Raw genomic sequence first — 23174 nt, 5'->3', positions numbered from 1 at the left:
TTACTGCACCTCCTTGAATGATCCTGTGCCTTTCTTTCAGGTGAATGTTTACCTGAATGGCCCAACCTGTTTGTCTCACAGTGACAAAAGACAGTTATTGTCAATGGACAATTTTTAAATATATAAAGGAAGCTTGTTATTGACCCACTTGTAGAACTCATTCCCATGTTTTTTCATGTCATTGCAGTGTCTCCTCTCACTATAACCACATTCTGCTCACTTTCCAAAATACAATTACTCTTGAGTAAAAATGTCCTTTACTTAGCACTTACCAAAGCAGCCTTCTACAACTTCTTAAAATACACACAAACTAGGAAAAGATGAAAATTCACAATACCATCACCAACACCTAACTACTAGAATCTGGAAAGAATCTTAATAGGGCAAAAGCTGCTGGAGTGAGAAAAACCAATGATGGCTCCATTTCACAGTACAACCAGTCTCAGCTCTGCAGAAAATTCACATGCACTTTGATTGGTTAACCAATATAATGTAGTTCAGGTGGTTGTCTTAACTTAGAGGTAGATTAAACAGTTGCTCTCCTGAAATTCAGAGAAGAGGAAATACAGGGAACAATGGGAAGACATTTGGGGGAACATACAAAAGAATATCATATGCTAGAAGACAAAAGTAGATGAAGAGGGAACTTAAATGGAATACTGAAAACTCTCAGACGGGAATCCCAGGAGCAGAAAGAAATGCTAAAATAGAAGTTCGAAGTTCCAGTCGTTTTCCTTGGGTATATCACTTTACCAAAAGTACAATCGGCACCTTCTGTAGGCCTTTCAGACCCTCTCTCTGCCATCTGTTTTAGAAATAGAGCACATCACCAAGACATCTAAATGATGATGTTCTTATCTCATTTCACATCTGCTTGTTGAAAAATTAGAAAAGTTCCATTTCACTTCATCCATGTCACTTGTCAACCTAGATGCTCGAACTTCTCTCCTTTCTGGATTGATTCTGGATTTACAAAAATGTTTAACTTTATCATTTTACTTTTTCTCTATTGTTAATTTGGCAACACCTTTCACTACTGCATCCAAGTTGCACAATATCATAAAATCACTTTTCATGGAACACAACAGTGATTAAGAGAGAGAATAGAAAGTTTGGAAATGTTAGTGGTTATACTCAAAATAACAACTCCACTTACATACCTTCCATGCTTCTTCAAACTAAAGTTTTATGACGCTGGCTGTTTAAGTGTAAACAAACAAAAAAACCTTACCAGGTATGACAGAGTGACTTAGAATGGATTATTTTATGTTATTTTAAATGCCATAACTTCATTCTTTTATTTAAATGCTAATCAATTGTCCTAGCAGAACCCTCTAGTGGCTGAATCAATTTCAGTAATGATTGTGATGGCTGCAATATGATCAGCTGAAGCCTCCACCACTTGTCACAAAAGGTGTGGAAATGATAGGGAGCTCATTAATCATTTATCCCAGAGATGAATGTGTTAGTTGCTGATAGGAGGCTGTAGGTGAATGCTGCCAAAATGAGAAATGTCAATTGTCAGGCCTCATGTATAACAACAGTGGAGCTATTTCGAAGCTTCTTTGAAGATTAAAGTAATGTTCTTTTCTCCTACAATTCTACCACAAATGCTTGGCATTTCTGTTCTATGAAAAGTCATTTTCACTCTGCTCAGAACACTCTGCTTGAGAAAATATACACCACTCAAAATCTAGCATATTTGAAAAGTTATTTAGAAAGCTGTTGAATTCTGCATATTGGAAGTGAACCCTCCCTCCCAAAAATAAAGAAAAAGGCAAACCAAGATTTTTGGCTAACTCTTCCCTAGAGAATATGTTTTATATCAGCAAGGATGATACATGTTTTTAATTCTCAGGTCCCCAGGAAGAACATTTTCTTTAATTTATATAACATTTTCTGAAAACAGAGATAACAAAATACAATAAAATAGACTTTTACTTGTTCACTAAATTAGGTAAATAATGTTATCAAAAGAATAGTCCCAAATGATCTCAAGAATCTGTCCCAATTTACTACCTCCAATTTGTGTCTGATCTTCCAGTGGAAAATAATGTTCCCTGCTAGGAAGAGTATTCTCTTTTGAAAGTCAGCAGTATCTTAGCATTCAATGAGAGGGTTATACTCACTTTTCCAAAAGCAAATTTAATATATTTCTGTAATCTATCTATCTTAAAAAATGGTAACTTTTCCTAAGACTCACAACTGACCCTACATTCCACTTTTAAGAAATGGAAGGAAAAGATCACAAGCTTTAAAGTGAGAAAACATTACTTTTGCTAAAGATACTTCTTCCACATCGATCAAGTTGCTGAATATTGTGCTCTGTAAATTATACATCTTTTTCCATTTGGGGAACATTTATGTACCATACAGATACACACTCATTATTGTATAACTATTAAGTATACCTGCTTAATGCATAATACAAATTTCCAAATTGATATGGACAATAATTTTTCTGTGATACAGGTAATACATGTAGTACAGAAACTTCATATCATTCAATTTTTTACTATGAGACAATCAGTTATCAAGTTACTTGCTGCTAAAAAGAACAGTTTTACAGTGGCAACTTCTTAAAATGTCAGCAAAATGTGTGGCTGCAATGTGATATAAATCTGCATAAGCATGAATTTTGACATTTGCTATTTTAAACTCTAAGCTTCCTTGCATACATACCCACACCCCACCCCACCCCCACTCAACTCCTCCCCATGTATGTATGTATCTATAAATGGAGCTAATACTTTCTAAATAAAAAGATGTAAGACCAACAATTTACATAAATTCTTACAAAAATGCCTGTCTCAAGTTTGAGACATTAATGCTTTCTAGTCTACCATGTCTTTATGACTTCATATTTTATAAAGAGCCCAACTAATTAGATTCCCATATCTAAATTTCCAGTTATGAAATTATATTAAGGTAACATGCTTTTCATAAATTGAATGATAAAAAACTGTCTGCACTGAATTACTGTTATTGTTATTTCTGACATTACAGAAGTTTAATCCTAAAGTTACCTTTTCAGCAAAGCATTTCAAAACAAAGTACTATTAATAGGTCAGTAAGAAAATTACATTTTTGAAAAATGTTATGGACAACCTCTAATTTCTCAAATTGCTTCTAATTAGAAAATAATTTCTAAAAGTCCAAAATTAGAGAATTAAATAAATTTTATATATACTTATATATTTTTTTGGTTTGTAACAATACAAGATGCTAAACTTAGACTCTTTCCAGGAATTAGAAGTATTAATCTGAATGGATTTGAGTCTGCTCAAAACTATGTCTACCTCTTTCATTAGACATACAACTCCTCCAAGGCAACTATGGTGCCCTCAATCCTTTGAAATTATAAACTTTAATAGTGTCTGGCACACCTAGGTACACAAATACTGGTGGTTTGTTGGAAGCATGGACATGCAGGCATATTCAGAATTCATCACTTAACATAAGTAACTTGTTAAATTATTGGAAATCAGTTGAGTAAATGCACTCTAGACTGGACTGGACAATAACCAACTAAATTTTAAACACAGAGGAAAGATTTCCTGCTACAGGCCCAGAGCCAAAATAAAGGAGTCAGGAAATTTCATGAGTTTAATCTAGGAGAGAGAAGATTGAAATAATGTCATTAATTATATACCACTAACTTCAGAGAATCAGAATTATTTCACGAAACTGTTTCCCAATGTGCTAAATGGAGAAGAAAATGTACCATTTCCCAATGTGATGAGACAGATGATTGAGAGGACCACATCTTTTTGTTATTCTGATAAATTACTGTAGAATATAAAATCGAGAAAAATGCTTTCCGAACAATTAGATCTCAGTACTAATTTTTCATAATACCTTGAAGCACTTTTCTTCATCTCACGGATAATTACCAATATTTGATTGTCCATCATGGTAATTACAGGATACCAGGTCAAGGATATAAAATCCAGTAATATGTGTGTCATACATATTCACTTATTTATATACATTCATTATTGAAGAAAAATTCCAAGACACAGATAAGCAAGTAGAAAAACGTCATTTAAAATCCTACTCTTGAAAGATGACCACTGTGAAAATTTTTGTAAATAAGCTTCAACAGTGTTCTACACAAACACACATATACACTATGCATACTATCCTGTAACTTGCCTTTCCCTCCATTTATCATTATATCATCAATCTTCCTTTATCAATAAAAATGTCTTTATCATTTGACTAGTTAGTATTCTACTGTATGTATGTAAAAATTTCTTTGCTCTTATCACTGGACATTGAGGTTTCCAAGCTGTTTTTTTTTAACACAATATTGTGATGAACCACTTCATAAAAACACACATCTTTGTGTACTTACCCAGTCAATCCCTCAGAAAATACTCCCAAAATACTATGTCAGAGTATGAAACTTTTCAAGGTTTTTGATACATATTGCTCACCTGTCTTTAGGAACACTTGAACTGATTCATACATTCTGCTATCTTCTATCTAAGAATGTTCTTTTTCCATATCCAGAAATCCTTTTTAATCTACACATGTAGATGAACAATATCCCACTGTCACTTTAATCAGTATCACTTTGTTACTAATTTAACATTATTTATATTTATTGGCCATTTTATTTTGAATGTACAATTCTTCAGTCAATATTACCTTTTGGTTGTATCATTTATGGATTTGAGAATGTTCTTTGTGAATTAGGGGTAATAAATTTGTCATGTATGTTGAAGTTATCATTTTGCTTTCCTTTTAACTGTTTGTATTTTTGCCATACAAACTTTAAAGGACTTGGAAAAGAAGCAAAGGTGTGCCTCCTTCACTTTCCTCTTCTGCACTTACATGCAAGGTCAGTGGCGATAACAGGATCCTGTCTGTAATGGGAAGGATTCTAGTATTTTTCCATTAGCCATGACACCAGCTGTTTAAGAGAGTAAAATAGGAAAGAAAAAATGGAGGAAAAAATGTTTCCCTTGTGTGATAAAAACTAAATCTAAAAAACAAAATTAGGAATCAGTTTTTGAGTTTTATCAAGTGCCTTTTAGATTTAAAGAGCTATTGACATGGTTCTTTTCTTTTGACATACTAATGCTAAATATAATAAACCCTTCTTTGTCATAGCGGACTTTACTCTTACACACAAGCCATGATGTAGTACAAATAGTAATTAAAAGTGAAGATTTGGAAGTCAGACTACTAGAGTCTAAATCTTTGCTCTGTGATTTGCTAGCTGTGCAAACAAGGCAAGTGTCCTAAATGTCCCTAACACCTTCACTGCCTCATGTATAGAATGGAAATAGTAATAACATGCCTGCCTCACAGCACTGCTGTGAGGATTAAATAGGACAATGTGCACGTTACCTGTATGATAAGCAAAATAGTGACCATTATTCTATTAATATATTGTTGACTTGCTACTCATTTTACTTATGAATTTATTATGCACATTCCTAAGTGAAATCAGTTCTATGTTTTGTCAATCTATGTTCATTTGATATCTAAATGACGTTAGCTTTTGAAAACATTTAGGAAGCTTTCCTTCTGTTTCCACAATCTGGAAAAATTAATACTATATAAAAATATTTTGGTGAAGTATTGCTTTTTATAATCAGCCAAGTAACCTACAAAATTTCCAAGCAGGTGGGGAATATAGGCAGATGATGTAATGGAAGGAACTGGGGTAGTGGACAGATCAGCTCTCCAACAACCCTGGCCTCTGCCATGGCCAAGTGGGTCACAAGCATTCAATATGAGGATGCTGTACTCACACCTAACATCTCTCTCCCACCTCTCTGATGCCTCTGTGTAGACCTTCAGACATGTACAATTAATTAGTGCCCACTTGTTTTAATTATGGCTATCCCAAGAGCAAATCTCACAGTGTACTTCCTTTTTTATTACCAGTACCACCCCAACATTTTAAGTTAAATGAACAGCAACTGTAACAGAATGGCAGAAAAGGAAGGATTACACAAAGATAACGGAATACTTTCTCCTATGCAGACGAGAATTAAAGAACTGAATAGATGTGAAAAACTTAAATTTTTAAGAGTTACTGGTCAACTGCCCAGATTCATCAAAAACTTAATTTTCATCCCTGGGTTCATTCCTGTATCATATTAAACTCCCAGGTGGTCATTTGGAGGGCTTCTTCATACAACAAAAAGTGGTATTCTAAATACTGGATAAAAAAAGTAGCTAAGTCCTATTTCAAAAGAAAATGCTGTAATTTATCCAAATTGGGAAAACAAGATCTAAATGTAGATCCTTCTTTTAAATTATACCATATTCAATTAAAAAGTACTGACACATAAGTAACCAATAAAGATTAAAGTTACAATGACTGTTAATCACTACTTTTATGGAACACTTGCTATGTGACAGGGATATAACACTTAATGTTTATCTCATCACCTAACACTCGCAATCACCCTAAGAGGTAGGTATTTCTGTACTTTTTAATACAGGAGGAAAATGAAGCTCATAAAGGTCAAGTCACTCAGTAATGATACTGAGGCTAGGATTATAATTTAGATTTCAAAACTCACACTTCCAATATTTGCAGTCAAATGAGTGAATGCAATTAAATTTAGCCATGCAACTAAAAGCAAAGTTATATTCTTTCTAATACTTACCATGTGTGGCATTAACAACGGAAAGCTACTTTTTTAAATATACCATTTTAAAGAATAATAACCATTCTAGAAAGGGTATTAAACTGAAAAATAATTTAATAATGTTAAAACATTAAAAAAATGTTTAAATGTTAAACATTTAAAAAATGGTATTTCTAAAATTAAGTATCAAATTTGCCATCAAAATAAGTACTCATATTACTTTGAGTATAGAAGAGTCATAATTTCATGATTAGACATGTTGAGTTCAACCCATATTTACTCAATTTTTAAAAAACGAATAAAAACACTTTTATTAAACACTTCTATTGGACATGTTTAGGTAAAATATCTTGCTGAATTTATAAACCCAAATATCAGTGACCTAGTAATAAAAATGGAAAAGCAATTTGAATCTATTTCATGGTCCACATACACTGAAGTGTAATAAAAAACAAACATAATAGACATCTTATACATCTATTTGGGCATCACAGAAAATATTAGGAGATTTACTTTACACATAGGCATAAACAATCTTAAAAAGGTTACCCTATATGGTTACAAGCCACAGATTATTTATTTAATAGACTTTGTGTTTATGTTTTAATATATTGTATTTCCAAAATTGTAAATATTTTAGATATAACCCTAAATATAAATTCAATAATTTAATTTTACTTTAGCTAAGGAGAAATGGAAATGTATGATAGTTTGATGTTACTTCAAGCTGACTTTTCATATTTAGGACATAGTGAACTTAAAAAGAACACTTCAACTGAAATGATTTTAAAGGTAAAAGTTATGTTTTAGTAAAATGAAGTCAGGATGATTTACTTGAAAGAAGACTGGAAAATGTTCCCTTTAGAGTAATCTTTGAAAAAACAAAACAGAATAACCTATTCCCAATTCTTTCATTTTATAAGAAGATTGTCATCCTGTTGGTTATCTTAAGGGGGGAGGGTGGGTGGATGGGTGAAATAGGAGAAGGGGATAAAAAGGTAAAAACTTCAAATTATAAAGTAAATTGGTCACAGGAATGGAAGTATAGCATAGAGACTATAACCAGTAATACTGTAATACCTTCGTATAGTAACAGGATAACTACACTTACTGTGGTGAGAATTTAGCAATGTACATAATTATCAAATCACTCCTATCATTTTCTGTGATAACAGATGTTGTTCATCTGAAATCAATATATTTTATATTATCTATATGCTTATTTTAAAAAAAAGATTATCATCTATATGAGATATTTAGGATGGATATGCAAGAGCTAGACAATGTTTTCCTAGAATAGGGACTTTTTTATCAGATCTAAAAGTAAAAAAAACAAATTTTACCCAGTTTTACTCAGTACTCAGGTCACAGCTCAAACTAATCTAATAGATCTTAGTTTCGCCTGGTAAAACTGTTAAACTGAAAGATCCTAAAATTCTTTAGTTTAGGATTTTCTTTTCTCCAAAATCTATAAAATAATTAAGTTTCAGGCTTACTTTTTATTTTATCTGTGAATACAACTTCAACTATGAAATTCAGTTCAGTCCTCTGCATGACAGATGATAGAGAAGCATGCTACAAATCCTTTGCATCTCTCTTCCAACTATCTAGCAGTGAAAAGGAAAAAAATAAAAATTTAAAATAGTCAGTAAATTGGCTCAAATAAACTTTTCTGAAACTTACATTTAAAGCAAAATTGTTTCCAAAGTGATCGTTTTCCTCAACATCTTTCAGTTCACCTTAGAAAAAACAGGATATTCTAAAACAAGAGGGTATTTGACAGTAAGACACACTGAGATATACATTACACTGAATGACTAGTCACATATAATCCTGCGTTTGGTAAAATGCTCCCAGATGATGACCATAAAGTGATAAAATAAGAGGGAGAGAAATCTTGGAAGACAAATCAGGACATTGGAAAGCAAAAGGCTGAATGGAAATTTTATAACATGTTCCCCTGAAAGGTTCATATTTTCCTCTTTGGAAGAGAAAAAGCCACATTCTCAATTTTGGCTTTTCTTAGAAAGACAAAAATGGTCTGTGTCAAAAGATTTCATATATTAAAATGAAAGTTTATGAGGGAAGACTCCTTAAAAAATATATCAACCATATCTTGATGAAATTTATTCTCCAGTGCTGGCTATAGCAGCTCTTCAATTCTAAAAGTAAAAATCCACAACTTTAACTGAAAGGAATCTAAGCACAGGTGAGTTTACACTATCATCTGAATCATTAAATCAGTCATTTCATTCTAAAAGTGCACATATTTTACTGAAAGATATTCAATTTCAGCTTAGAAGATAGAAGTTCAAGGTCTCTTCTCGGTTATTCCAGAAACTGCTTGCACACTGTTCAGAATTTCAGAAAACCCTATGAAGTTCTTCCAAAATGAACTTCTTCAACCTACTGAACTGAATTCATGCCCACACTCTTGACACTCATTTCAGCAGCATTTGTCTCTGTGGAGCACATCAAAATCACTCAAACATCAAATTGATGATTTGATAGAATGATTTATTTTCCCATTACAGGAAAGTCATGAGTGATTTGTTCTGAGGTATGTTTTTGAGCTATGAAGGACATCTATTAGAAAGCTTCATATTTGAAGGTTCCTCTTTAGGTGATAATTTATGACTGAACAGTCTCTGCAGGTACCAGATTCCCTGTGGTATCCAATTGCATACATTTACATGTGCATGCAGACACAGGACACTCCGTATGGTCCCTAAAAAGAAAAAAAAAAAGGTCAATTTATAGTTAAAAAGCTGAATTATACATACATAAGCTTATCTACATACCAATCTACATCTATAATATAATTTTTCAAAATGGCATTTGGAAAAATACAGGAATTAAGACTCAAAGACAAAAAAGATTAAAATCATTAAATAAGAAATGACTGCTAAGCTGAACTTGGGAAGAAAGTTACTGAAAAATGAATAGCTTTACTTTCTAAATATGTAGCAAGATATCTCATTTACAGCTATAAAGGTAAGAGGGATGTGCTGAGATTTTAAATTAAAGCCAGTGTAACAAACTGGGGGTAAAAGTTTTAGCAATGAAGAGTACAGGTTACTGGCATTGTTCAAAGTAAAAGTTAAATATGATCTTGAGAGTCTCCATTGCATGAAACGCTTACTTACCACATAACAAGTTTATTTAGAAGATAACTGATACAGTAGTTTGATGTGTACTCTAACATTTAATTTATGATTCAATATATTTTAGCTACATTAGGTCAGTTGTAAAAATTGTGAACATATCCTCTCCCCAAGTAAAATAAATGCTGCTATTCATTTAACCCATACATAGTATTTAAACTATTTGTTATATAGGTTTTATTCTTATAGTTTATAGGATATCTAATGAGAGCAATGTTGACACCACCTTTGTTAACTCAAGTGACAGTAAAAAAGAAGTTCATCCTTTGCTGTCTAAACCTGAACTATTTACAAGGCCATCTGCTTTATCTCCTCTAATTTCAAGCCTATTAAAGAAGGAATGTGCTGATTACCTGAACCAACTAAGCATATGTCCAGCATGTCCACCATGCCTACAATTGTGACACCATGTAAACCAGTTGTTAAATTGAGCTAATTTTTTGTCCTTGCTCAAGTCTACTTTTTCATCTGATTTGGATCCTCCTATGGATTAAAGAAAATGGTCTTCATTAACTATATCACAGCAATTTATTCAAAGTTTCTTAAATGGTATTTCTAAAACTATGTCAAAATACAAATTACACACACTGAAATAGCAATTTTAATGCTACGATCTAGTTTACACTGAAAAAAATACCAAAAAACAAGACATTCCTTAATTTTTAATAGCCAGTAAAAAATGGAAAAATATAAATGATCAAATCCACTATGAGGCAATCTGAATTAACAATTTAAGAGAAACAATCGGTAGTTTAAACTCTTCCCACACAGAAAATACCAAACATTGAAGGAGCAGGTAATTTTCATCTATACAAACTCTTAAACAATAGGAAAAAGAGGAAATTTCTCAATACAGTTTATAAGGCTGGTATGACTTTGCTAACAAAACTAGATGAAGATAATCTGAGAAACGACAATTCTATTATGCCAATACCCCTCCTGAATAGATATAAAAATCCTAAGGAAAACATTAGCAAACAGTATGATCTGGCAATTTTACTTCTAGGTAAGTACACCAGAGAAACTTCTGTACATGCTAAAAGAACATATATGCAGGAATGTTCACGGCAGCATTATTCATAACAGTAAAAATGTGGAAACAACCAAAGTACTATTAATAGTAAAGTGGGACAACCATGTCATAGTCATGAATGGAATATTAAGCAGTGGCGAAAATTAATAAACTGTATCTAAATTAATCAGCATAATTGAAACTAAAAAAAGAAACCCCAATGTGAACAAAAAAGGCAAGTTAAATATATTCTGAATGATTCATTTATACAGAATTTAAAACAGATGAAATCAAACATGATAAATCTATACAGATAAGTAAGAGACTGACTATCACAATTTAGGACAGTGGTTACCTCTTGGTACGAGTAGAGGCAGGACTAGGCAAGGAGAAATGATCAAACAATGTTACTTTAAGAAGGGTAAGGCACTCATTGATGTTTGATTTATCACAGTTTGTTATATTCCTATCTGTGTTATAGTTCACAAAAAATTAAAAATGTTATTACATATACATGTTTACAGATGTACATCTTCACATACATATTTATGTAACTTTCAGTGCTCAGAAAATGCTCATTCTATTAATTTTAGCTACATTAATGTTTGCCTTTGTTCAAAAACAACAAATCAAAATATTTTAAGATCATATAAAATTAGAGACAAGAATAGAAAAATGAGCAAGCAAAAATGTTAAATTAATTTATTGTGTACCTATTAAGACATGATGCTGCAGGAGGTCTGGCAAATAATTTTCTAAAATACCCATCTGTTTTTGCTAATCATATGAAGGTGACATGATATGTAAGCAGTTCAAGGATTTAAGATGTAAATACACTGAAATTGTTTCCGAAAGCTTCATGAAAATGGTTAACAATGTTTATTGTTAATACTATTAATAGGACATTCCTTAATTTTTAATAAGGGAAAGGAGGAAAGAGGGAAGAGAAGAAGAGAAAATATAGGCCTTTTAAAGACAAACTGCTTTATACTGTCTAGCTCTCCTTAGTGATTTTTCACTTGGTTTTTGTAACTTCTAACATACACAGAAAACAGACTGAATCCAAAACTGATTAATCCTTGTTTCTCTGATGAAACTGAAAATATTAAGGTATACCTCACTGCCACTGCCCTGTTTATGTAAGTAAATATAAACATTTATACTTATAAACTCAATCGAAACAGTTTCAAGAGAGTTCCAATCTTCAAAGCACAAATGAGTATAAAAATATGCACTCCTCAGTTAAATAAGTTTGTTTAAATCCCAGCCATTTGAAACATGGAGCATGATGGATGGGTGAAATCTCAAATTGCAGACAAAGTACCAGATGGGTTTGTATACCTGAATCTTTAAAATGCCATGAGCCAGCATTTGATTTCTATCAGGTCCTGTTTTATTTTCAAACTCAGATTCTTCTGATTTTTCATACCAAAAAAGAATATGCTTATTATTTTGCAATTAACTCAAGTAGGCAACACCTTTAAAGATCATATTAAGGTTCCCCCAATCTTCCTTTGCTATCTCCTGTCAACTTCCTAGGCCTTGTCACACTGATGTACCTGCTAGTACCATACAGTTTGTATACTTAAACTCACCAATCTCTTAACCCTGGTTCTTGCTTTTTACTCTTTGTCTACAACACAAAAAGCCTTCCCTAAAATCTTCACATATTTAAATCTACCTAACTTTAATGGACCAGCTTAAATGGCATCTTCTTTCTGAAAATTTCCAGATATCTTTCAGATAGAAGTAATGTTTCCCTCTTTGAAAATTCCTAACACTTTCTTTACATAATATCCCTTATTCACCTCAAGGAGCTAAATGTGTTTCAGAATTCAGAATGTTTTATGATTTCAGAAAAACAATTAGCAAACATTATGTAACACCTCTAGGAAAGTACACGGCATAGTAGTATCATGTAAGTAAACACATTAGTATTTCTACAGTGAAACATGAATATTCACAAATAAACAAGAGAAATAAAGACCTTGTAGCTTCATGTCAATTCTAAACGGGTATTTTTTGGATTTGTTTTTGTTGCCAAATGAGATCACTGTAAATTAATTTTTTTTTAAACTTTGAATTTTCAGGTCTTTTTAGAGATTTTAGAGTAACAGATACAGGACTGTGGACCAGTATTCATTTTCTAGAACACATCATTTCTTATTTTACATGAGTTATCTATCCTCACTAAACACCATAAGCTCCTTGAGGATCTTTGATTCATCTCAGCACATCAGTCTTAAGTATCTTAGTGTGTTAAACAAGTGATCAAATATATATTACATAAATAAATTATTTCTGAATTAAATTCAGAAAAATACTTCTGAAGCAAATATAGAAAAATGTTAAGACTTGATAAACCTTAGTGTTGAAAATTCATTAAATAGTCTCTATCACAGTGAATTTGAAATGTTTTATGACTTAATTTTCTTCAAATTCTAGCAAATTGTTTTTATCTTTTCTTACCTATTTCAAAAATGCAAAAGATTGAAAAGCTAATGTCTAGCAAAAACTATAACTCAAGCTGTTGTAACTTTCTGAGGCTTCGAAAAATGCATGAAATTTAATTACTTCTATGTATCTCAATTCACAGCACTTATTTAACACTATATTTTGCTTCCATGTTCTTTCATTGCAGATTTTTATTCCAAATTGTTATTTTCTATTTATAAGTATTAGAGCCACATACACACACAAAAAAATAGTGATCAACATGCAATGTATAAAATGAAAATCACTAATTAAAATATAAACCAAAACTAACATGTGCATTTAAAAACATTACATATTGCCTTTGTTTAAAAAAAAAAAAGGCACCTAGACTGAAAAATAATTACTCACCCAATGATACTAATAAATCTCTCTCACAGATGTTAATGTAACAATAAAATAAGTCTATTTACATGAACCAGCTGCAGAATAGAATTTCAAAATGTCGTAACTGGAAAGGATCTCCCATCCCAAAACCTTTTAAGAGGGCTAAAGTAACTCTCAATGTCACAGACTGTCACAGAGATAGAACTAGAACAGGAATTCTAATTCCAGATCCAGTTCTAAATATATCCATTATTCATTACACCAATGTACCAACAAAATATTCAAATGTTTTTAATTAAAATCCTTGCCATAGTATGATTTTCAAATTATAAAAATAGCTGGACTATTTCCAGGCAATGGGAACATTATATTCAGTTATCTACTGTTTTCAAATTTTTTCTATATGTTTTCTATAAGCAGAAATCAATAATCCTAATATTTCTAACCATTAAAATATATCCATATAGATGTGTGCCTTTATATACATACACACATATATTTTTTTCTTTTAAAGTAGGTTACTGACAAATATAGCAGAAGCAGCACCAAAATGTAGACGTAGAGGGAACTGACTTATGATTAATACCTTCTCCATTCCACAAACAGGGTCTGAAGATGGAATAAGAGAATGTGTGAAAGTGCTCTGAGCTTATCAAGCCTCTTTATGCATACAAGATATTTATTAATAGATGAAGGCACACTGACTTTAAATATAAATTTTAGAGAACTCCTGTTAGGAAAAAGTGGTAAGAAAATAGTGTAGGATTACTTAGTATTTCAGCTCTTCTTGCAAACTTTAAATTGGCCAGCATTTGTGGGACTACCTGAGATATCATGGATATAGATTTTACTTTTAACCTACAGACTTTATAATTTACAGGGGACACAGAAACCTGCAAGCCAGCAACATGCTCACTCTTAGAAACTCAAGTTAGTATATCTTTTATTTATAACATTAAATCAAATACAGCAATGACTTCAGTTCAGAGAAGTATATTGTAGAATTATGTCATACCAGGACAGCTAGAAACAGGTGTTCCCATATTAATGAGGCAAAGTGCACATCGAGGAAGGGGTTTTCGACAGCCAGGGCAACTTGTGACTTTAGATTTCGTTGGTGAGCCACTGACACCATACTGACTAAAACCTCTGCCCTGATGAGGCACAGTTGAACAGCTATAGGATATAGACTTGCCACAGAAATTGCAACTCACAAACACCTATAAAACAAATGAAAGGAGGAATAAATATAATATAAACTTAAGTTAAAAAATAACCAATTCAAAGTTTGAGCCTAATAACTTTTAAATAATTTAAAAAATTTTATTTCATAGACAAAGTAATTTGTTGTCTGCTAAGTTTGACTAGCTCTTATTTAAGATTTCCACTTAACAGTTACATTATTTAAGTCCTTTTCCTTTGTTACCTTTGTTTAGTTACATTCTTCCTATTATCATTGATATATACACAGAAAAACTCAGAAATATTAGATCCCAACATTTTAGAAATTAAAAAGGACTTCAGAGTTCCAACATTATAAAATATCACACATGACTTCTGATTCAAAGTTAAATGATATCATCTTCTAAACAAAATCTTCTTGTAAAGGAAAGATTTCCTAAGATAGAAAGGAGCTAAGGATCATGTAATAACAAAAAATTAAAACTTCAAAATAACAGAAGTAGAAACTATTTATTTTGCTTTTACGTTTAACTCCTAGGCTCTTAAACTGTTAAATAGTTTAGTAACAAATATTAGCACATAATGCTCTTTTACTAATACTCAGGTTGTTTTAATATAAACACTGATTTCTCAACTTTCAAAAATAAGAAAATAGCACCATCCAGTGCTCATATTCAGGATATACCTGATCTCTGAACTTAGCTATAGTGATGTCATATGCTTTGTGTGATAATTGAGTTCAAGTTTTTAAACTAATCCTAAAAGAAAAAAATTTCCATGTGTAATTAGACATATATATACACTGTTAAATAAAAAAAAGAATTCTGCCTTATTACATATAAATAGTACAGACAAATAAAATTTGCAAGATCATGTAATAGTGTAGACTCTGAAAGTGCTTAGAATATACTAGAAAACCTCAGACAGCCCCAGGATTGATTTATGTTTACATAAGATCCTCTAGTCCTGCTGTGTGTTTGCTCTACCTCAGATTAAAGCTCTGACCACTGAGATGATTGTTAGGAAGTGGCAGGACAAAAAAGCAGGATGATCACAAAGTGCAGTCTGGGATAGATAAAGACATCAGTGGGAACTCAGTATAAACAAAAGAATGAGCTAATAATAATTTATTAAATTCAACTCTAAATGTATCCTGTAAACATGCTGAGACACTTCTATTTTTGTCTGGACTATTAGGTACATGTTACAGTTTGATTCTCTCTGAAACAATGTACTTACCTGTGCTAAAGGCTTGGAACTGGGATCCAACTTACTTCTATGAATATCAAATTCAGCTCGTTTGTGCCAAAACCTCCAGGCATCTAATAAATTTCTATAATTCTCAATCCAATACTGAACTCTTTCATCTTTAAGAACATCTAAAGGAGAACCCTAAAAAGAAAATATGAACTATTTCAGTTGTTTAAACATTTTCTGGCTAAGTGAGAGGATTCTAGGTAATGTGAATGGAGTAACAATGAAGAAATAGGTCTCCTTTTTGCCAAAAGCTGGTTCCTAATGAGGATACAGATAAAATAATTGATGGAAGTTCCAGTAATTTACTTTAATCTGGCCTCTACTAATGATTATAAATATGTACTGTATATATTATCATTATACCTGAATAGAGAAGTCTAATTCTCTATCTCTTATTTAAGTTTAGAGACCCAAGAGCAAACAATTTACCTTCCTGGTTGAATGCAGTAAAAAGTGATATGAGACTCCTTGTCCCAACAATTAAAACCTCTGGGTTCACAAAATCTGTTTACCATCTAATCTAAATGCACACCAAAACAGCTTAATCATATTTAAAATTATATGGAGCCTGGTCCTTCATATCTAGCAATATACTATAAACTAAAATGTTGTTTTTGTATCACTATTTATCTGACTGTTAAACCTGTTCAATCTCTTGCTCTCAATGAAAACATGTACTTATCACCTTAAAAATTAAAAAGAAGAAACCAAAACAAAACCAAAAATGTTCTTAGTTCTTTTGCCCCTAGGCCACAGTGAAAAGCAATTAATTTCTTTTCCTTAAATGTACTTAGATTTCTTCTCATTAAGAACTTCAATTTCTTGCCAGTAAGACTTTTCCTAAACTGTATTTTCCCTGGCAGTTGTGACATTCCACATTTCACTTACGCTTGCTCTGAGTTTTCACTGATGCTTTTAGCCTTGCCCAAGATATCTTCCTTCACTTCATATAAGGAAAATAGAGAAAGTCTACCTTCAATGATGCCAGGGCATCAATTTGAATCCCAGTTTTCCCAATTCTATTTGGGGGCCAGACTGAAAGTAAAATGTTAGAGAGGACTTAGCATGCATTTTACCTCTGAAAAAAGGGAAGAAACCTGTAACAACTAATAAAGACAATCTATCTTTAAACATTCCATCAAAATAGAAGGAGCATATCTTTCACCTTTTAATCAGGTATTCATTTTAATTACCAGAGTTAAATTTAGTGAACCCATGAAAAACCCTTGAGTTGTCAATTTCATTACTCAGAAAAGTAAACATCGACTCTAATCCTAATTATGACCAACTAAGCACTAAAGTAGAATGCAATCCCTAGTTTAAAAAGAAAATTCATGAAAAATAAATCTTCACACCCCACCTTTTCCTCTTCTGCAACAGTATGGATAAACTAAGAAAGAATTTGGTCAACTCATATTTGCTAAGTCTTCTCTAGATCTGCTCCCATAAAACCTAAAATCAACCTCTGACAAAGTCTGTAAAGGAAATAGGTCAGAGATTAAGTCTGACCAAACAGGGAAACACCTCAGGCTTTCCACAGATCTAAAATTTAAACAAAATGTAAGGCCAAAATGCAGCGAGTAACTGAACTTCCAAAAGCATTAACCAACATTCTTCAGAAAAACATTTAAAAAACCCAGATCTCTTTAATGTACGATATGCAACAGCCATTATTCAATGAAAAAAATCACTAAACATAAAAAAACAAAACAGGCAGAGAGATTGGTGGTTATCGGAGAAGGGGCTTGGTGCAGTGGGTAAAAAGAGGGTCAACGGTATGGTGACAGATGGTAACTAGACTTATTGTGATCTTTATTAAAATGTATACAAATATCAAATTATTAAGTTGTAGACCTGAAACTAAAGTTACATACCAATTTTATCACAATAAACAATTTGAAAAAAAAAATTTATATCTTTGATATAAAATTACATCAACTACAAAGCCATAGTAATCAAGGCAATTTGGTACTGGCACAAGAACAGAGCCACAGACCAATGGAACAGATTAGAGACTCCAGACATTAACCCAAACATATATGGTCAATTAATATTTGATATAGGAGCCATGGACATACAATGGGGAAATGACAGTCTCTTCAACAGATGGTGCTGGCAAAACTGGACAGCTACATGTAAGAGAATGAAACTGGATCACTGTATAACCCCATACACTAAAGTAAATTAGAAATGGATCAAAGACCTGAATGTAAGTCATGAAACCATAAAACTCTTAGAAAAAAACATAGGCAAAAATCTCTTGGACATAAATATTAGCGACTTCTTCATGAACATATCTCCCCAGGCAAGGAAAACAAAAGCAAAAATGAACAAGTGGGACTATATCAAGCTGAAAAGCTTCTGTACAGCAAAGGACACCATCAATAGAACAAAAAGGTACCCTACAGTATGGGAGAATATATTCGTAAATGACAGATCCAATAAAGGCTTGACATCCAAAATATATAAAGAGCTCACGCACTTCAACAAATAAAAAGCAAATAATCCAATTAAAAAATGGGCAGAGGAGCTGAACAGACAGTTCTCCAAAGAAGAAATTCAGATGGCCAACAGACACATGAAAAGATGCTCCACATCGCTAGTTATCAGAAAAATGCAAATTAAAACCACAATGAGATATCACCTCACACCAGTAAGGATGGCTACCATCCAAAAGACAAACAACAACAAATGTTGGTAAGGTTGTGGAGAAAGGGGAACCCTCCTACACTGCTGGTGGGAATGTAAATTAGTTCAACCATTGTGGAAAGCAGTATGGAGGTTCCTCAAAATGCTTAAAATAGACTTACCATTTGACCCAGGAATTCCACTTCTAGGAATTTACCCTAAGAATGCAGCACTGCAGTTTGAAAAAGACAGATGCACCCCTATGTTTATCGCAGCACTATATACAATAGCCAAGAATTGGAAGCAACCGAAGTGTCCATCAGTAGATGATTGGATAAAGAAGATGTGGTACATATACACAATGGAATATTATTCATCCATAAGAAGAAAACAAATCCTACAATTTGCAACAACATGGATGGAGCTAGAGGGTATTATGCTCAGTGAAATAAGCCAAGCGGAGAAAGACAAATACCAAATGATTTCACTCAACTATGGAGTATAAGAACAAAGGAAAAACTGAAGGAACAAAAACAGCAGCAGAATCACAGAACCCATGAAGCAACTAACAGTTACCAAAGGGAAAGGGACTGGGGAGAATGGGAGGGTAGAGAGGGATAAGGGCAGTGAAGAAGAAAGGGGGTATTATGATTAGCATGTATAATGTCGGGGGTGGGGAAAGGGGAGGGCTGTGCAACACAGAGAAGACAAGTAGTGATTCTACAACATCTTACTACGCTGATGGACGGTGACTGTAATGGGGTTTGTGGGGGGGACTTGGTGTAGGGGAGAGCCTAGTAAACATAATGTTCATCAGATAATTGTAGATTAATGATAACAAAATAAAAAAATGAAAATTACATTAAAAAAAAAGAAACAGACAAATGTGGTTGGAAGTCAGGGAAAAAGGTAGTCAATAGAACTAAACCTCAAATAGCACATGTTAGAGTTATCAAAGACTTCAATGCAGCTATTAGACATACATTCAAAGACTTAAAATAAAAGTGTTTGAATTAATATACAGATAGGGATCTGAGCTAAAAATTGTAAATTGTATAAAAATTGAGATTCTAGAACTAAGAAGTACAATAACTGAAATTAAGAATTCCCTGGAAAACATAACATCAGATAAAAGGTGACATAAGAGTCAACAAGCAAATCAATAGACTTTATCCAGTTTGAAGAACACAGGCAAAAAAAGATGGAAGGAAAATGAACAGAGCCTCAGATACCTGTGTGACAATAGCAAACAATTTAATATATGTGTAATAAAGAGTCCAAGAAGAAAATAAGATTGAAGCAGAAAAAAATTTAAAGAAAGAATGCCTGAAAACTTCCCAAATCTGATGAAAAACACTGACCTGAAAATCCAAGCTCAGTAAACCAAAAGCAAGATAAAAAGAAAAACAACTAGGCATCAAGGTTAAACTGCTGAAAATTAAAAAGAGAATCTGGAAAGCGGGCCCAAGTAAAAATGAAGTGTTACAGAAAAGAAACAACATAACAGCTGACTTCTCATCATACACAATAAAGGCCAGAAGACCTATGAAACCACACCTTTAAAGTGCTAAAAGAAAAACAAGAGTGAAATACATTTTCAGTTAAAATTAAGCTGAGAAAAATCTGTCACCAGTAGATCTGTTAGAGTAAGAAATGCTACAGAGAAAGACCGAAGGGAAATGATACCAGATGAAACTCAGGTCTAGTGGAAGGAGTAAGTAGCACCATAAATGGTAAAGAAGTAAATAAATATAAAATAAAAGCCTATGTTTTCATTCTTCATGTAATTTACATGAAAGCCAACTGATTGTTCAAAGCAAAAATGACACTGTAAGCTGGGGTTTATAATGTATACAGAAGCAAAACATACACCAATAGAAAAAGGAGGGGGACTTTTGAATGGAATCATACTGTTAAAATACTTGTAAAATGTGAAGTATGAAGCAAAAAGTAGGAAGTGTCAGGTGTGAAATAACAAAAATAAAGGGTGAAGTACCAAGTGTGAAATGTTAAGTATGAGGAGGTAAATGTTGACTGATGAGTTAAGGACACATATTGTTAGACCTCCAGCATTAACAAACAGAAAAAGATGATAAAAAGTTCTATAGCTAAAAAGTCAATAGAAGAAATAAAGTAAAACACTAAAATATTAATTGCCCAAAAGAAGGCAGGAAAAAAACAGAACAACAAAAGAAGAAAACAAAATGGAAAACAAATAGCAAGATGGTAGACTTAACCTTGACCATATAAATACAAATGGAAGAAACATCCCAGTTAAAAGGCACTAGATTTTCTTTTTAAAAAGGCAAAGTCCAATTATATACTGTCTACATTTTTTAATGTATTTTATAAATCTTGTTAAGAGGATATTAACCCATTTGCACTGTGTAGCCATGTATCTACAGTTTAACAGATGGCATTTCATTTTAATAAGAAAAAAATGATGTATTATTACAGGATAACTTTCTTTCATGGGTAGTGAGATGATACTGCTAAGTTTACATTATGGTGTGTGGGCCAATATCTACATTTGTTTGTAAGAAGGTAGGATGTGGGAGGGGGCTTTTACTATTTTATTCTTTGTTTTTTATTAAAGTATCATTGATATACAAATTTATGAAGGTTTCACATGAACAGCATTGTAGTTTCAACATTCATCCATATTATCAAGTCGTTCTTTTCCTCCCATTGCAGTCACTGTCTGTCAGTGTAGTAAGATGATATAGTCATTACTTGTCTTCTCCTCCATTCTGCACTGTTTTCCCCATCTACCTATATTGTGAAAGTGAATTATAGTGCCCCTTAATCCCCTTCTCCCTCCTCAACCACCCTTCCCAACTCTATTTTGTTCCTTCCATTTTGTTTTGTTTTTATACTCCACAAATGAGTGAAGTCATTTGGTACTTTCTCCACCTGGCTTATTTCACTCAGAATAATACCCTCTAGCTCCACCCATGTTGTTGCAAATGGTAGGATTTCTTTTCTTTCTATGGCTGAATAATAATAATAAACCACCATCTTCTTTATCCATTCATCTACAGATGGACACTTAGGTTGCTTCCATATCTTAGCTATTGTACATAGTGCTGGGATAAACTTAGGGGTATGTATGTCTTTGTGAATTGGGAATCTTGTTTTCTTCAGGTAAATGCCTAGGAGTAGAATTCCTGGGTCAAATGGTATGTCTATTTTTAGTTTTTTGAAGAATCTCCATATTGCTCTCCCTAACAGTTGAACTAACTTACATTCCCACCAACAGTGCAAGAGGGTTCCCCTTTCTCCACATCCTCACCAGCATTTGTTATTCCTGTCTTTTGGTTGTTGGCCATCCTAACTGGTGTGAGGTGATATCTCCTTGTGGTTTTAATTTGCATTTCCCTGACGATTAGAGATGTGAAGCATCTCTTCACGTGCCTGTTGGCCATCTAATTTCTTCTTTGCCCATTTTTTACTCAGGTTATTTGTTTTTTGAGTGTTAAAGCATGTGAGCTCTTTATATATTTTGGATATATCCTTTATCAGATAAGTTATTTATGAATATATTCACCAATACTATAGGATGCCTTTTTCTATGCTGAAGATATCCTTTGCTGTACAGAAGCTTTTTAGTTTAATGTAGTTTCATTTGTTCATTTTTTTTTGTTTCCCTTGCCCAAGGAGATGTATTCAGAAAGAAGTTGCTCATGTTTATATTCAAGAAATTTTTGCCTGTGAGTTTTATGGTTTCATGACTTACATTCAGGTCTTTGATCCATTTTGAGTTTGCTTTCGTGTATGGAGTTAGATAATAATCCAGTTTCATTCTATTACATGTAGCATCCAGTTTAGACAACACCAATTTTTGATGAGGCTGTCTTCTCCATTGTATATTCATGCCCCTTTATTGAATATTAATTGGCCATATATTTGTGGGTTTATATCTGAGCTCTCTATTCTCTTCCATTGATCTATGGGTCTCTTCTTGTGCTAGTACCAAATTGCTTTGATAACTGTGGATTTGTACTACAGCTTTTAGTTTGACAGCATAATCTCCCAGCTTTGTTCTTCCTTCTCAGGATTGCTTTGGCTGTTGGGGTCTTTTGTGGTTCCATTTATGAATTTTAGAACAATTTGTTCTAGTTCATTGAAAAATGCCATTGCAATTTTGATAGGGATTGCATGGAATATGTAGAATGCTTTAGGCAGGATGGCCATTTTGACAGTATTAATTCTTCCTATCCATGAGCACAGGATAGATTTCCTTTTTTTGGTGTCTTCTTTTAATTTCTCTCACGAGTGTCTTATAGTTTTCAGAGTATAGGTCTTTCATCTCCTTGGTTAGGTTTATTCCTAGGTATTTTATTCTTTTTGAGGCAATTATAAAAGGAATTGTTTTCCTGATTTCTCTTTCTGCTAATTTGTTGTTAGTATGTAGGAATGCAACAGATTTCTGTGTATTAATTTTGTGTCCTGCAACTTTGCTGAATTCAGTTATTAGTTCTAATAGTTTTTTGGTGA

General features: G+C 32.7%; 1 protein-coding gene across 2 annotated transcripts in view; it reads right to left on the bottom strand.

Moving 5' to 3' along the window:
- Positions 1-9110: 9110 nt before the first annotated feature.
- The window catches only part of MIOS (meiosis regulator for oocyte development), a 38301-nt gene continuing 24237 nt past the window's right edge, over positions 9111-23174 (bottom strand). For both annotated transcript variants that reach the window (XM_036894491.2, XM_036894490.2), the window contains exons 8-11: positions 16032-16184; positions 14626-14830; positions 10132-10261; positions 9111-9342 (exon numbers count right to left, since the gene is read on the bottom strand). In XM_036894491.2, the coding sequence (XP_036750386.2) occupies positions 9246-9342; positions 10132-10261; positions 14626-14830; positions 16032-16184 (585 nt within the window). In that variant the 3' untranslated portion in view covers positions 9111-9245. The remainder of the gene's footprint in view (positions 9343-10131; positions 10262-14625; positions 14831-16031; positions 16185-23174) is intronic.

The sequence above is a fragment of the Manis pentadactyla genome, chromosome 7 (assembly GCF_030020395.1).
Source record: "Manis pentadactyla isolate mManPen7 chromosome 7, mManPen7.hap1, whole genome shotgun sequence".
Lineage (NCBI taxonomy): Eukaryota > Metazoa > Chordata > Mammalia > Pholidota > Manidae > Manis > Manis pentadactyla.
The sequence above is the reverse complement of the archived record's forward strand: the minus strand, read 5'-3'. Positions and strand labels throughout refer to the sequence as shown.